The 18311-nt window shown below is 39.9% G+C and overlaps 1 protein-coding gene across 1 annotated transcript in view; it reads left to right on the top strand.

The window, feature by feature from the left end:
- LOC149451143 (coiled-coil domain-containing protein 63-like) overlaps nt 1–18311 on the top strand; it is a 150760-nt gene that overhangs the window by 72175 nt on the left and 60274 nt on the right. The window contains exon 11 of the mRNA XM_089690928.1: nt 5562–5730. Coding sequence (XP_089547054.1) covers nt 5562–5730 — 169 coding nt within the window. The remainder of the gene's footprint in view (nt 1–5561; nt 5731–18311) is intronic.

The following is an 18311-nucleotide window of genomic DNA, read 5'->3' as shown; positions in this document are numbered from 1 at the left end:
AAAAAAAAATAACCCAAATTAGTTTATAACCAAAAATTATAATTTTTCAAAAAACTTTTTTACATTTTTATATGATTATTTGTTTTGTTTAACATACTGTCACCCTAGCAGTACAGTGTCACCATAGTGACACTATACTACTTGTGGGGGTTGATGAAGATTTTGTTTTCTTTTTTTACACTGAAAAAAAGGCTGTAAAATCAATCATTTTTCCTTCTCTCTGACGTTTTGAAACATCCACCTGCAGCGCTCCAGTCTGGCTGTTTATCTACATGGGCCGGACAGGAAGTGGTTAATATTCACAGCAAACTCATCCATCCTTTCTTCCATTTCTCCATGCTTTATTTTGATGACAAATCACTTACTTAATCACATTTACTTCCTGGAATCCATCTGCCCTTAGTTCAGGCATGCAGACAGGAGCTGCTAAGAAAACCCCGCCTTCCCTCCTGAAGGCTCAGGGAATATATGACATCATTTGCCTAGGCCTGGAAACCAGGAAGTAACTGAAGAAATGTAAAAAGTAAAAACAAGTAAATTTGATATACTTTACTATCTACTTACTAATGCTAGCATCATAAGGATTATAAATAGTCAGTGTTAGCAGTACATACATTCAATACAAAGGGTCCCTTGCGCTGATGGCTGCAGATTTGATTTGCACCCCCACCCCCGTAGTCATAATCCGTGTGACCTGTCACAGACACTCATCAAGAGCACCAAATATGCCCATCCTTTCTGCCCCCTCCCCAGGGGCAGACTGACAACTCATGGGGCCCCCGGGCAATAGGGGATAATGGGGCCCCTGTGTCCTTGCCCAAACTCAAAAAAGCCTATGAGAAAGGTACCAGGGGCATCTCATGGGGCCCCCTACTGACCCCGGGCCCTCGGGCAGTGCCGAGTTTCCAAATGGTCAGTCCGCCCCTGCCCCTCCCCCACATTTATAGAAGCTGTATCATAGCTTGAAAAAGGATCTATGAATGGAGGGGGTGGACTGTTCATCCACCCAACCTCCATTGAGAGATCATTTTTTTTATTGATGGAAGCTATAGTAAAGCTTCTATGCATGGAGGAGGGGATGGAAAGGGAGGGCACAGTTGGTGCTCTTGATGAGTGTCTATGACAGGTCCCTTTTCCTTTGGTAACCCGTTTTCCCCAGAAGATCACAGCTGCGTAGGTGTGGGTGGGGAGATCAGAGGATGGAACATTTCAACTAAATGTACAGCTGTCAGCACAAGGGACACTTCACATTGATGGAAGAACTTTAACTGATAACTTTAACTAATATTTTTTAAAAATATTTTACTAAGCTTGGCTTTAATCTTGTTCATCTGGTCCATAAATCATAATGGGCTGTTGTGGGGCTGACGTAGGGCTGAAATGTGTGCTTTTCTGGAAAAGCAAAGAAGAAATGCTTCCTACTAAGTTTCCACATATGGCACCAATTTCATTGATACCTAAACTCACATCTAGATGCCAGATGAAAGTACAGATAATTCCTGTTTTTTTTTTAGTTTTGTGCTAAACATTACTGTTTTCTTTTTTGGGGGGTTCTACATTGAGTATCATTAAGTATGAAAGGAGCTGGCAATAATAAGAAATTTGATTCACCATCATAAAAGTTATTTACGAAGTAAAGTAAAAAAATAAATGACTAACTAGCGAGAGTAATAAATACAAAGAAAGCTCAAGCTGCTATACTCACCTGATCTCTGGTGCTATCCCCAACAAACTCACCTTCCCCCAGTGCTGCTTGTGTTCTGGGTTTAATAATGCCAATCGTTATTCAACCCACTTCCTGTGAACCCAGGTTGTTTATGGGTCAACGTGAAATCAGGGTAGCATGCTACAGAGTGCGGTGCCACTCTCTTCTGCATTTGGGATCTGTCCATTGCAGAGATTGAAGAGGACCTGTGATGTCACTGGACTGAAGACACTTGTACATAAGATATGTTTATAAGTTATTTAGGTTATTTTTTTTTTAAGGCTATAGGAATGCTGCAGTTGGAAGGATGGGAGGGGGGGGGGGGGTGCTGAGACCAAAGTTGGCTATTAATGTGTCAGAATAGATCTCTTACAGTAGCTAAACAGCACCTGAATGGCAGAATGCACCTTGGCAGGCCACTGGCCTAGCTTTCACACCCACAAATACACAGGATCATGACTATGGGGTACAGTCCAGATACTTTCTGTCCCCCTTTTCAGAGGCCTTCATTAAATTCCTGGACTTCAGTGTGGTTCCTAGGCTGCACATTTTTGCTGCTCTTGCTGCTTTTGCCAGTGCAGAGGCAGAGATTTGGATTTCTCATGCAATGGTAAGTGAATAGTGCTATATACATGGCTTCCATACACAGATCCATAGCTCAACTCAAGACTGGCCTCTCCTGCACATGGACAACCTGGGTGCCCACCATCACAGTCAGTCTCCACTCTTCATTGAAAATAGGAAAAAATCAGCCGCACTCCAATTAGCTCTTCTTCCAGTATTCCCTATCCTTGTGAGCAAGCCAGGAGTGGTGAAACGCGTAAAGGAAGGCAGGTTTTGGGTTGTAGACATTACTGTATTCAGTCAACTCACTGAATTATTAAACATAATGCAGCTGATTTTTTCCTATTTTTAAAGAAGAGTGGACATAGCTTACATACTTACATACTGCTTGGTATCCTCAGCAGTATGATCTCTGACTGTGGGGTGCAGTTGGTATCATAGTTCAAAAGGTCTTTTATGTTGATTTTGGAACCTTCTATTCATTTTTATCATCCAGAGACAAACAACCAGATGAAGTATAAGGTGGTATATTGCCAATAACAAATTTAAACAGGGGTGATACATTGCTTCTGTGGAGTTTGCCCATAATTCTCCTAATGTTTTCCTCAAGGGTGTCGCTTTTAAAATAGAACTCAAAAAGTGAAGATTTGCTATGTATGTACAGAGAACAGCTAGAAGTGTTATTTGTGTCTAAGCAGTATCTTGAAAAACGTATACTTTGTTTTGAATTACTCCTGAAAAGTAGCAGTGCAGTTCATGGTATGTGAAGGTGCCTAAGCACTCCTGTGCCCAAAGGCTTATAGCGGCATATCTGCAGTTTAAGATATAAGGCACTGCTGCACTTCTGTGCTAGTCTCAGGAGATTTTGAGTGCTTGAGGTGAGTGTAGCCATTTTAGTGCACAAAAAAAAATTGAGAACTGTCCGTGATACTTTTTTTTTTAAATTTGCAGTAACATCCATCTTTTTCATACTGCTTGGACCTTGAAGAAGGGGGCACACCCTGAAAGCTTGTCCTAAAAATGTGTTAGTACAAATATAAAAAGTATCACAGGCAGATTTGGAATGGGATGTAGTGATGTTTTCCTTGCTGGAGGCTCTGACATGAAAAATCAAAGCACTTCCTCTACTAAGATAGATGTCTCCATGTAGAGACACAAGAGAAGCCATTGTAAGTCAATTATGAGGAAGGATCAGCTGCAGTGAAACCAATGGCAGTATTGGTGACTAGTTCTTTGCTCTCTACCCTCCTTTTTGACAGTTTTCAGAGTTCCATGTCCTCTTGAAAGTTGTCAGCACACACCATTTGCTTATTTTTTGGTTTCCTCCAGCCCCCCGGCTTGTTAAAAAAACATTCTCAGAGTTGCTATTTACAAACGTATAAGGGTACCCTTTACAAGGCAATGCCCAAGGCTGCTGATATATCTCAGGATATTGTGCCATATGGGTGAGAGGTCATGACCACTAATCTCTGCTACACAGACGTAGAGCTGTGGATGGCGTTTTGAAAGAAAACCTGAAATAAATGATATGTGGTGACAGCTTATCCTATGAGCTATCTTCTGGATTGGTTATTAGTTTTTTTTTTGTTATACTGGTTTGCTTTAAGGTAATGCTGTCAAATACTGCTACATACCTGTTTGTATGAACAATGACAATCTTTTGTGTACTGCACAGAGAGTGAGAAGAAATAAGAAACAGTAAGCATTACTGAAAGCTATTATGCTCCACGCACAGTAGTGCTTTTATTTTTTAACCCCTTTGCGCCGGCGACTCTCAACCCTTTAAGAGTTTCAGAAGCCAGGAAGCGGGGCGGGGTTTTAGGGTCATGTGACTGCCATGATTCGCTGGCACATGATCGGAAAAGGTCCCGATCGAAAAGGGGAGATTGGGACCTTTCCGTGAGTCAAGGACATTATGTGCTGGGAGCGCACAGGGCTCGCTCTCAGCACATATGTATTTTCTAATTGCATGCAAATATGCGGCCACTCGGCGTCAAGGCCCAGACGCCAAGAGGCCGCATATTTGTGTGCACTCGGCGTCTAGGGGTTAAGCTCAAAACACATTGGGAAAAAATGTTGGATAAAAAATGCTGGTATAATAGTGATTTTATAGTAGCGTTTATAAGTGTTTAGGAGCGTTAGCGTTTTATTAGCGTTTTTACAGTACATGTAGAAAAAAGCTAGAAAAAAAGCTGTTAGGAGTGTTTTAGTAGCTTTTAGGAGCAGTTAGCGTTTTTTTCTGCTGGAAAAATGCTCAAAAAACTATTTTTTTTCTGCTCCGAGATGCTGAAGCTCAAAAAACGATAATAGCCTAATGTAGTGTGCATGAACACATAGCACACTATTTAGCTTCTAGGAGCAGAAAAAAATGTTAATAACAGCTTCTAGGAACTTAAAAAAACGCTAGTGTGCATGGAGCCTAAGTGTCTAGAGCGCACTGGCAGGTAGCAAATGCACTAGTGTAACAGGGTGTTAGGGCTCTGTTTTGACTTTCTTAGTGACAAATCTGTTTGATAGCCATGAACTGGGATATTACTGATGTTCCAGAATTGAAGGGGTTAACCTTCAGCAGTGCAAGCAAGCCCCTGTTGCACAATGAGTGACTGCAATAAATGTTGCTGTTTTGGCACTGCATAAGTGCAGATCCTAGTACGCTATTACAGATTTTTACTGTGGCAGTTTATGACACTAAGCAACAGTGACTACAAAGAAAACTTGACAAACATTCACAAATATCTGTACGTTTGTCCGTGAATTGCAGATAAATGGCTTACATCCTGACTCATGAATTGATAAAAGGACATCACTACTGAAAACAAACTTAGTAACCCTAATTGTCTATTTCTGTCGCGTTATTCCTTTTAATGGCTGTGTTCTGTTGTCAGGGCAGTTGTTAGTAAGAAGAAGATAATAAGTCAAAAGTTAATAAATAAATAAATATATTTTTTGTTTTTTATTTTTTCCCCCCTTAAATTGGTGTTTAAGTACAGTAAACAAAAATATGTAGTATATACGTGTGTGTGTGTGTATGTGTGTATGTATATATATATATATATATATATATATATATATACACTTTTTTTATTTTTATTTTTCAAATTGATTTATAACCATTTTACTTCCAATATGGTTTCTGTAGCCTTTGTGTTGACTGTTAAAGTGAATGTAACTATTGACAGTCGGTGTCAAAACACATGTATCACTAAAACATGACACCTTTCACTGGTTGTGTCTTTGAGCAAGCCTCTGGGTTTAGACATACAGGTGGGTGAAAAATGTCTGTATTCCACAGATCAAAAAAGAAATTGAAGAATTCAAAGCCCAGGGAGTGCGTCTGGAGCAGGAACACCGGTCCATCCTTAAGAACATTGAAGGCAAAGAAGAGGACGCAGTAAAACAAGCAGATGGCTACCAACAGCAGCTTAAGGCAGTCATGAAAATTTTAGATCAGCTGAAAGCAGGTACGGATCTTGTCTCTTTTTTTTCTCCAGATGCTATGATTCCTGACTTGAAGAGTAAAATGTTTAAAATATCACCTGCAGTGTATTCGTTTATGTGGATCTCAACAGTCATCAGTACGGCATACAATGATGTCAGCCATGTTGTACACCTATTTCTTTTATTTAGTTATAAACTGGTGTGTTTCCGAAGGCATCACACCAGTACCATATTTTTATTGTTGGAAATGCTCAGAGGTTTATGAAGTATGGCCCATGGAAAAATAGCCATACTATCTACCAGTATGTAAGCATTAGTAAGACTATACAGTTAACAACCAGTCCAGACTCATCTGTTTGGTTCTGTAGGTCGTTTTGAAAAAGACAAAGTCCTAATTTAAAGTTGGCTTAGTGAAAAGAGAGGGTTGGCCATCTTGGACTGGGAGTGATGGTGATGCACACTTGGTGTATGAACTTGTGGATGAGCTTCTGAAGAAAACAAGGCTACAGCAATACAAGAAGGTGGTAAATCTGATAACTTTAAAGAATAATTACAGGCAAAACTTTTTTTTCATTTTGGATAAAGTGTAGAGGGATTAGAACACCTGTCAGGTTCTTATTGCCATCTGTGCCATCGTTAGGGAGATTCACCCTCTCTATTTGTACTATTTACCGATATCACCGAAAGTGCAAGGAAAAGAATATCCCAAATTGTGGGCTGTCCCCAGAACAATAATAGGGTGGAAATTTTCCAATGCGGACACTGGTTCTGGTGACAACCAGGGATTCCCTCACTTTAGTGGTATTTCCTCTCATTTCCTGTTTGGCTATGAAACAGAAGTGCAGGGAAATCTCCCCAATAGGACACAGAAGGCAACCCCCCCCCCTCCCCACAAAACCCAAAAGGGGTTATAACCCTCCCTTATTCTGTCCAAAATTTACAAAGTTTAACCTTTAGTTCTACTTTATTGGAACAGGGGGGTACCTGTACATTGGAAAAAAAGTAGCATTTACTGTGGACACGAAACACTGATATAATGGTAGCTGGTGGTTATAACTTTGAGAATAAAATTAATTCATGTTAATTTATTCTATAGTGATTGTACTGCCATTGGCCCTTACTGAATATGCCATCAGCATTAGAATTATTTTCTAATGCCAGTGGAAAGCAAAAAGGTCAGCTTAATGCCAAATGCTTTTCCCTGACTCACCTTGGAAGAACATTAACTTTCTTGCTATAAAGGTCTTTGATCTTGCATGGGGGGAAAACTCTGTATTGTGAGTGCCACCTTTCTAAAAAGTCCACTGAGCTTAGACAACACGTTTTTGTAGGATTTAGATCGGATTCACACATGTGCAGTGCAGATTGAAGCTCTGCTTTTACAGCTAATTGACACAGTAGTTGTTCACCAGTTCATGTCAGGTTTACATCAGGTCCAGGAGCGGATTATCCTGTTCACACATATGCGATTTATAAACGGTTCCCTCAGAAGTCAATAGCCTGTAATCCACACCTGCACCTAACTGTTCTGCTTAGAAATCGTACAGGACTCTTTTTCAAACTGCACTGAATCCGCACCACCAGTGTACTGGACATGTACAATACCAAGCCACAGGTCAGCAGGTGTCACCTTCAAAAAGGGGGGCTTACAAGGAAAAACAGCCCAAGAGAAAGCCTCCAATGGTGTAATATTTCTTTATTAGTCAAAAACAGCATAAAAAGGGTGAATCAGACTTACATAGAATTCTAAGATGGCCGCTGGCCATCCATAAAGGCCATGCGGTGTGTACACAGTGATTGGGGCACCTCCTTAACGCGTTTTGTGTTCGGACACTTTTTCAAAGGGACAAAAAAAAGTGTTCCAGGTCCAGAAAACTAAGAGTAGGTCTTATATACTCCATGCGCAAGTGATTGTGCTATCTGGTTAGTGCAATATATATCCATTTCCACTATCACAGGAGTCACGGATATTCTTCATCACAAGTTTACTGACTTTATTACACTTGTCACTTTACACATCCCACTTCACTGGGATTCAGCACTTTGGTTTAGATGATTGCTTGTTTTAAGTTTACCAGCGCTGCATACTTTTTACAATCCGCATATATGTGAACCGGCACTTAGTGTTGCACAGCAAACTCTTGGGGGGATTGAAACCAATCAGCTTTGAGGGTTTATTGTCAAAGCTTAACTGAACAAGCTGAAGTTAGAAACTGATTGGCTGCCATGCACAACTACACCAGTTTTCAGTTTTAGTAAATCTCCCCCAAGTGTCTATTATGCTTTAGTAACCAAAGTTGCCCACCGATGAATCTTTTTTTCAGCAGTCCTATAACATGCTTTGTCTAGGTTTACATGATGGAAACGTGGGGATTCTATTGAAACAGGAAAAAACACAGCACCTCTGAGTGTAGACTGTAATACAAGTTTAACGGTTAAAATGTAAGCAGGCAATTCACATGTTCATAGTTATAAACAGGCTCATGATAAAAGGATGTACAGTCCTCCTCATCGCCAAGCTGGTAAACTGCAATATAGTGTGTCAAAGTGGGACGGTAGGGAGCGCTAAAGAGGAAGGAAAGCGCCGGGTTGATTCGCTGTAGTAACCCACTGTGAAGTTCAGAGCGGTGGCGTCGGCGTCTAACATCATAGAAGTGCGACGCGTTCTGAGCATACTTTATGGATTTTTTGATCTGCAAATTCCATGCACCTATTACCACCCTGTATAAGGGGATTCTATAGAAGCCTGTGTTCTGATGCATCCCAAATGTTATTTTTAGTAGCAGCTACCTGACCCTAAGTTCTTCTGTCTTCTGCTAATACTAAATCCCTTCCCATATCAAACTTCATCATCTGTAAATAAACATGAATTCAACTAAAAAGTCATTCGACATGTCAAGGTTATGAGAAGTGTCATTGGTAATATCCTTTCATATCTTTGTAAAGCCCTTCAAAGCTTGACTTGACATTGTGTACAGGGTTGTGGAAAGTATTAGCTGGAAAAAATTTATATTGTCCTTTTGAAAAACATAAGTAATTACATATTTAAGCAAAGCTATCTTTTTTTAACACAAACATTCTGATATTTCAAGATATAAATTTGCTTACCAATTTGTGTTACGTTTGCATTATCCATTTTTTCATTTCATCCATATACCTTGTTGCCTAATTTGTTCACCAGCTTTAGAGGAGATGGAAAGGAAGCAGTGGTGCCATTTGAGGGAAGTGACTCAATCGCTTCCTCACAGGATGTTCTTACTTTGTGTGTTATATTGTGACCCAGGTGTGTTATAGGGCAATTCTACAAACAAGAGATCCCTGTGCTCAAAACCCAACAGCTAGTACATGCATTTATCCATCAGGTGCTAAAGGGGTGTAACCACATATTAATACTAGAAATTCTGAAGGACCCTCTGCACACTGGTATATACCCTTTCCAGCAGACTATGCAATAAATAGGGATATTTGGTTCACACATATTGCAATACATGCTTAAGCTGGCCAAATGCGTCAAAGTAATCCCTCTATGGCCAGTCCTACTCTGCCTTGCCTACGCAAATGCTACTGTGGACACAATGCTAGCATAGGGGAAAAGACACAATGGGGAGAGCTACAAGGTTCAGGTCTGGCTACTGACCCAACAATACAACAAACAAACTGCTTGAAAGGGTATATACCAGTGTGCAGAGGGTCCTTCAGAATTTATAGGGCAATTCTATCCCAACCTAATGCTCCCTCTCTCCCTGCTTTTCTGTTTTAAAAATTGTCCACATGGAAGAAAAACATGTTTGAAATATATGTTTAAAATATTCTTCCCAAATATATTGCCATATATTTGAAATACTACAATTTTGGCCATATTCAATATATTTCAAAATATATTTCAATATATATATATATATTACAAAATATATGAAAAAACATTTTTAAAAATACATTTCAAATATACTGGATGTCTTTAAAAACACAAATCTACATTTTTGGAATGCATTTACAAATATATGTAAAAATATATGTTAAAATGACTTACTTTTTTATATGTTAAAACAAATCTGAAGAATATATTTAAAAAATATATATTTTAAAAAATATATTGTTCAGATTTATTTAACATATAAAAAAGTAATGTTAACATATATTTTTACATATATTTGTAAATGCATTCCAAAAATGTAGATTTGTGTTTTTAAAGACATCCAGTATATTTGAAATGTATTTTTAAAAATGTTTTTTACAAATATATCTAAAAATATATGTTAAAATTGCTTTTTTATATGTTAAATAAATCTGAAGAATATATTTTTTAAATATATACTTCAGATTTTTTTTAACATGAAACAAAGTCATTTTAACATATATTTTTACATATATTTGTAAATGCATTCCAAAAATGTAGATTTGTATTTTTAACCACATTTCTACAGGGCACTTATACCCCCTTCCTGCCCAGGCCAATTTTCAGCTTTCAGTGCTGTCACACTTTGAATGACAATTGTGCGGTCATGCAACACTGTACCCATATGAAATTTTTATAATTTTTTTTGAGACAGATAAGCTTTCTTTTGGTAGTATTTAATCATCTCTGGGTTTTTTATTTTTTGCTAAACAAACCAAAAACAACTGAAAATTTAGGAAAAAAAAGTTTTTTTCTTAGTTTCTGTTATAAAATGTTGTAAATAAGTGATTTTTCTTCTTCACTGATGTACGCTAATGAGGCTACAGTGATGGGCAATGATAGGCTGCACTGATAAGCGGCACTGATGGGCACTGATGAGGAGGAACTGGTAGGTGGCACTGATGGGCAACTGACAGGCATCACTGATGGGCACTGAAAGGCAGCACTCATATATGGCACTGATAGTCGGCAATGATAGGTGGCACTGATAGGCGGCACTGACTGGCACTGATAGGTGGCACTGACTGGCACTGTTAGGCGGCATTGATAGGCAGCACTGACAGGCGGCACTGACTGGCACTGATAGGTGGCACTGACTGGCACTGATAGGCAGCACTGATTGGCAGCAATGATTGGCAGAACTGATAGGCGGCACTGACTGGCATTGATAGGTAGCACTGACTGGCACTGACAGGTGGCACTGAAAGGCAGTTCATATGAGCACTGATATGTGGCATTGATGTGCACTGATGGGCACTGGCAGGTGGCATTGATGGGCACTGACAGGTGGCATTGATGAACACTGACAGGTGGCTCTCCTCGGGCTACACTGATCATCAGGGCACACTGATCATCAGTGCCCTGATGATCAGTGTACATGTCCCCTCTGAGGAATGCCGATTACCGGCTCTCCTCTCCTCATGAGCTGCAGTACAGCTCGTGAGGAGAGAAATGCTGATAACCGGCATTTCCTTATTTACATGCAATCAGCTGTGATTGGACACAGCAGATCACATGACAGAGCTGACGTCTTCGGCTCTTTCCGTTTATCGGTGATCCGCTGTGTCCGAGGGATACAGCGCACCACCTATCACTGTGCTGCGCGCTCCCGGAGCCACGCAAGCACGGTTAGAGTAGGAGGACGTCATATGACATCCTTCCAGAATGAGAGAACCGCCTTGCACCCGTCATTTCATTATATGGCGGGCGGGAGGCGGTTAAAGACATACAGTATATTTGAAATGTATTTTTCTAAATACTTTTCTTATATTTTGTAATAAAAACATATTTCAACATGCAGTAGATATATATATATTTTTTATATATATATAATTATACAGGATTTATATAGCGCCAACAGTTTGCTCAGCGCTTTACAATATAATGGGAGACAATACAGCAACAATACAGTTCAATACAAGAGGGAAAGGAGGGCTTGATCGTCGGAGCTTACAATCTAGGAATATATATATTGAAGTATATATTGAAATATATTGAATATGGCCAAAATTGTAGTATTTCAAATATATGGCAACATATTTGGGAAGAATATTTTTAAAATATATTTCAAATATATTTTTCTTCCATATGGGTGCATCTGCTAACAAATGAGAAGAGAGTAAGTTGGACAGGACTGAAGTCACACTGCTCCATGCACTGTTATGAAATTTGGTTCTGAAAACAGTGAGAGATAGTAACAATGATATAGTGATAGATTAGAGAGACAAATGTAGAGCAAGGACCCGTAGACACCAGTATACACGCTAAAACATGTGCATACTGGTGAACGTTGTGTAGGGGCTTTGCAATGCACTGTTATAACGCATTGCACTGTTTATTTACTGTTTCTTTTTTTAACTTTATTGAAATGTCACAAAATGACTCTTCATTTAACTCTATGAACCACAGCACATGTGACACGATGCAGTGCAGTGATATGCAAAGCAGTGAGTTGTGCTGCATATAATGGAGCTATGCATCTCACTTCAGTGCAACATTATGGTGTGAACAGGGCAATTGTTTTTTATGAGCATTCACTTGAAGACCACCTAACGTACATGTACGTCGGCAGTTTCCAGCGGTATACTGGAATGATGCCTGCAGCTACAGGCATCACCCCGGTATCTTCTTATTCAGAAGGCAATCAGCTTTTCTCCCCGATCATCTCTGTAGTATATGAAACCGAAATGCGACGAGTATTTTGTAGCTTCAGGTTTCACTGCATATAAATAGTGACATTTTTATATTTGTAAAGCATCTGATCACACCGACTGTGTGCTAAAAAATGTAAACAGACAGTGTAAAAAAAAAAATCAAACAAATAATAAAATAAAAAAATAGTTTTTTAAAGCCCCCCTGAACCCCCCCCCCAGATACTCGTGTGCAAAGGTGAACGCATTAACAGGCCCCACACACAGACATAAACAGTGATCACGCCATACAGGTATTGCCGTTTATGTCAGAGCTAGAGCAATAATTCTAGCACCAGACCCCCTGTACAATTCTAAACTGGTAATCTGTAAAGGCTTTTAATCTGTCGCCTATGGATATTTTTACATACTGTAGTTTGGCGTCAGACCACGAGCGTGTGCAGTTTTAAATACTTCCCTGCAGGGGTCAATTCTGACATTTCTCTCCTACATGTAAAAATTACGTAGAACCTACAAACATATATAGTTGTGTTCAAAATAATAGCAGTCAGACATCACTAACCTGATCAATCACTGTTTTTGGTAGCAATGTTATGTCTACATGGCAAATAATTTAGTAGCAGGTGTAGTAGAGTAATAGACATCCAACAGACCCAACAGTCATGACATGCATGCTGCTGATTCTGTGTAATTGAATCACTAATTGAAAGGGGCATGTTCAGAATGATAGCAGTGTGGAGTTCTATTAGTGAGGTCATTCATTCTTTGAGAAACAGGTGGCAATTATTGCCCTTATTTAAGGAAGGAAGGCAGCAAATGTTGTACATGCTGGTTACAGTACATTTCTCTCTGAAATTCTGAGGAAAATGGGTCGTTCCAGACATTGTTTAGAAGAACAGCGTACCTTGATTAAAAAGTTGATTGGAGAGGAGAAAACATATAAAGAAGTGCAGAAAATGATAGGCTGCTCAGCTAAAATGATCGCAAATGCTTTAAAATGGCAACTAAAACCTGAAAGACGTGGAAGAAAGCGAAAAGCTACCATTCGAATGGATAGAAGAATAGCCAAAATGGCAAGGACTCAGCCAACAATCAGCTCCAGGAAGATCAAAGAAGGTCTAAAGTTACCTGTGAGTACTGTTACAATTAGAAGACGCCTATGTGAAGCCAAGCTATCTGCAAGAAGCCCCCGCAAAGTCCCACTGTTGAAAAAAATGTGCTGAAGAGGTTACAATTTGCCAAAGAGCACATTGACTGGCCTAAAGAGAAATGGCGCAACATTTTGTGGACTGATGAAAGTAAGATTGCTCTTTTTGGGTCTAGTGGCCGGAGACAGTTTGTCAGACGACCCCCAAACACTGAATTCAAGCCACAGTACACTGTGAAGACAGTGAAGCATGGTTGCGCAAGCATCATGATATGGGGATGTTTCTCATACTACGGTGTTGGGCCTATTTATCACATACCAGGGATCATGGATCAGTTTGAATACATCAGAATACTTGAAGAGGTCATGCTGCCTTATTCTGAAGAGGAAATGCCCTTGAAATGGGTGTTCCAACAAGACAACGACCCCAAACACACCAGTAAACGTGCAACATCTTGGTTCCAGACCAACAAGATTGACGTTATGGAGGGGCCAGCCCAATCCCCGGATCTTAATCCAATAGAAAACTTGTGGGGTGACATCAAAAATGCAGTTTCTGAGGCAAAACCAAGAAATAGAGAAGAACTGTGGAATGTAGTCCAATCATCCTGGGCTGGAATACCTGTTCACAGGTGCCAGAAGTTGGTTGTCTCCATGCAACACAGATGTACAGCAGTTCTCAGAAACAGTGCTTATACAACTAAATATTAATTAAGTGATTCAAAGGAAAGCAAAATCTTCAAACATTTTTCAGTTTATATAGTGAATGTTTGAGTTTGTAACGAAGAATACAAACACTGCTATTTTTTTGAACAGTCTAATATTCACTTTTCTTCATTTTTTTAGAGGAACAACACAAATTTGATATATTTTTCTCCATGTTTTGATTTGGAATAGAATGTGTAGTGTTCCCTATGCATTTGTGTGTATGGAAATAAAAGCTATTAGAAGGATTTTGAGCTTTATTCACTTTTTTCAACACACTGCTATTATTTTGAACACAACTGTATATATATATATATATATATATATATATATATATATATATATATATACAATTTTTTTTTTTAAGCAGTGGCCCTAAGAAATAAAATGGTGGGTGTTGCAATTGTTTATGTCACATGCACAGCATTCTTTTTAAACACACATTTTATGGTAAAAATACACTTTAATGAGTTTTAGTGCACACAAACTATATAATACTTATTTTTTGGTAAAATATAAAAAATGGTGTTACACCAAGTAAATAGATTCTAAGTAATTTTCTAACAAAAATTACTGATTTTAACATGTAAACAAAAAGTGTCAGAAAAAACCTGGTCTTAAAGTGGCTATGAACCACAGTACATGGTGATATGGGCACAAGGTGTGAACAGGGCATATAGAAAACAATTGTTTTCTATGAGCCATTGTGGTGTTAAGCCTTTGTCGATCTTTGCAGATCAAGGAATGTAGCGTGAATGAGCCCTAGAGGAAGAAGTTACATCACTTTGTCTCACTGATTTTTTTGTCTGTCATGTAGTGATTGGCAGGTAGCAAGCCCATCGAATACGACACATTCAGGCAAACAGGGAAGCACCACAAATGCCCTGCAGTCACAATGCACATGGTTGCAGCAATTTGCCAGGAAAAATTGGGTTAGAAAAGGCAATGAGTGGGCATCACATCACTTCCTCACCTCCTGTCAGTAGTCTTTGAAGCTCGATATGAACCCGGATCATGCTTCAAAGAAAGGTAGATTTATACGCATGAGGGACAAGACATTTAAGGGTTACTTGATTGCAAGAAATACAAATCAAGGCTTTTACCCTTCCAGACAGGGCTGGCATGTGTGGCATAGCTGCATAAATCTCAGGACTGGGTAGACAGAAACACAAATCCTTTGGCAGGTAAAACAATACCCATATCGGTATTTCATGTGTGTGTTTAGCAGTTTGCTTGGACTTCACCTTTACCTATCTTGCATCCTAACTTCATACAACAACCATAGTGTGGATGACCATTATGAGCACTAGGATAGGCCTCATACAGTGTGAAATGTACATATTTTACTGTATTTTAGATCTTCTCTGTTGCAGTAATTTGCATTCATAGAATCACACAGTTCAGGAATAGAATGCGCACTGCACACACCACGTCTTTGACCTTCAGCTGCTCACATTGTAAATGTTTTACACACAAGCCTGAATTCAGCAATTTGTTAGGCTTTGTACTGGAACTATGCTCTTACCGCTACTGATTACTAATAGAGCAACTACACCCATTCCCCTGTCCCCGTTTATTATGGAACATGCGTCTACTACAGGAATATTGTGAAGATTGCAAACCTAAAGCTTAACTCCAGCCAAAATATATGAGGTGTGACAATAGAATTCCCAGAATGGACTTTAAAAAACTGTTTGCTTACCTATACACTGGCGGCTGTTGTCACCTTCAAAGTAATCCCCTTGTGAAGTGCTGCACCTTTCTAGAGGACTGTGCCACTGCCAGAAACATTCCTGGAATTCGTTTTCCGAAACGCAGCACAGTATCTTTGTCACAGCACACTGGATTTCCGGAATGTCATCAATTATGTTCCCATTTAAGGCATTTTTTAATTTTTGAAACAGCCAAAGTGACAGGGTGCTAAGTCTCGGAAATAAGGTGGTTGACCAAGTATAGATTTCTGGGCCTGGAACTTGCAAACCCTTAACACATCATGTGCAGGAGCATTGTCGTGGTGGAGAATCAACATGTCAGGTCAGAGTTCGGGTTGTCTCTTTTAAACAGATTTCCATAACCTTTTCAGAATTTACAAGTAACAATGTTGGTTGTACCATGTTCTGGTGTCAAGGTGGAATTCGTCCCGCCCTTACTTAAACTGCCTTTGCCTTTCAAAAACAAGATTTCTTCATGGAATGTTCACCATAAGTTTATTGTAAGAAAGCTAAAGTTTCACTCGCCAATTTTTAAGCAAAATTTTATGTTAATCCCCTGCTGCAGCTTCCTGTCATTCATTTTCTGCAGCAGCGCAACACACACGTTTTATTTCTTCTACTATTCTGTAAAGACCGAGTCAACTGGTCTGCGACCCAGGAGAGTGCAAGTTAGGACATTTCAGAACGTGCTCTAGTGTGAATGGCTATGTGACTCAACACCATAGTGCTACGCTGTGGGCATACCGGGAATTAAAATGTCACATCCGGTCCCTGCGATGACCACATAAAATGCAATGAAGTTGTCTCTAGAACAGCAAGGAACAGGTAGCAATACCAACATTACAAGTTTTACCTCTTCTGCGCTGTGATAAAAGTGTGTTTTTGTCTTTCGCCTTTGGGGAGGTTTCCTACTACTCCTTGTCCTGACTGGAAGTGAAGGAAAACCTCCCCAGTAGGGACACAAAAGGCAATCAAAACCTGACAGAGGCGTTAACCATTCCAACCTCTAGCCACAATTAAACAGAATGTGTGTTGTCTGCTGTCCCATTCAAGTGGAGCTTGTTTTCCTCTGTGATGGCTAAACACTTATGCAGAATTCACAACTTTTCATGCACGTTTTCAAGCATGTTTACTTGTATTGTCAAAGCTTACAGATGTGATCAATGCACATTGACACAATTTTCAATACATATCAAGTGCTGCCATTGTGATCAATAAGCCCTTTAATGCACACGAGTGTGATTTCTGGTCAATACATATTTCACAGGTGCACCACTTCATGCAGTGGTAAATGCATGTGCATGCTTTAATGTGTGTTAAAATATTAAAATATGTAGCTATAAATGGGTCCCAAAGGAAGCACAATGTCATTCGCTAAGGGCCCGGGATGTAAATGGGCCCTTATGTTATTGTGGATTGGTGCTCTGCAGTTTTGTTCATTTTGAGTGGCAGTGTAACTCACCTTCATATTGTACCTGCATTGCAGCACTCCACAAGGCAGGGTAACACAATGCTATCTGTATTGCAGGAACATTGTTTAGTGCATTCAGATGTTTTGTTGGCCCATTCAAATGTAATAGCTGCCATAACACATTCAGACCACGTTGGTGTGAATGGGCCCTTGTAATTTACCTTTAAAACACTTTAAACTACAGGGCATGCATGAGAACCAGCCACATAGGAATGAACTTCTTGAAATTCTTTTTGAAATATATTTTGGTGCAGAAAAATCCATGCATTTTAATGTGAGTGTCAACAGGCCCATAGACCTATTACCTAAGCTAGCAGTATGGTTTCCTACCATCCCATTTAATTCACGGTCATCCTGGATTTCAAGCTAAAATGCTACATCCCATGTTGATTCAATATAGAACACAGTTTATCTCATATTTTTGTGCCTGTCTGTTGCTAGGACACAGGTGGCCCCTGCTGTCTAACATTCTTTGTTGCTAGGATGCAGGACCAGGACAAGGGGGAACTGGGACCTCATCACTGAGCAGCAGCAATTGGGGCATGTGTCCACTGACCAGCAGCAAAAAGCACATGTATCCACTGACCAGCAGCAAAAAGGGCATGTATCCACTGACCAGCAGCAAGGGGAGTACTTGTCCACAAGCAGAAGCAAAGGGGGAACTTGTCTACTGACCAGTTGTAAGGAGAACACTTGTCCACTGTCCAGCAATCAGGAGGGCACTTGTCTACTGACCAACAGTAAGGAGGGCACTTGTTCATTGACCAGCAGTAAGGGGAGCAATTATTCACTGACCAACAGTAAGGGGAACACTTGTCCACTGACCAGCAGTAAGGGGGACACTTGTCCACTGACCAGCAGTAAGGTGGGCACTCATTTATTGACCAGCAGCAAGGGGGGAACTTGTCTACTAAGCAGAAGCAAGGGGGGCACATGTCCACTGACCAGCAGTAAGGAGTGGGGGAACTTGTTCACTGACCAGCAGTAATGGGGCACTTGTCTACTGAGCAGCAGCAACAAGGG

Source organism: Staurois parvus, unplaced genomic scaffold, assembly GCF_062004578.1.
Source record: "Staurois parvus isolate SC_StPar_1 unplaced genomic scaffold, SC_StPar_1.0 ptg000548l, whole genome shotgun sequence".
NCBI lineage: Eukaryota > Metazoa > Chordata > Amphibia > Anura > Ranidae > Staurois > Staurois parvus.
Note: the sequence above shows the minus strand (reverse complement) of the source record. Positions and strands in the feature narration are given on the sequence as shown.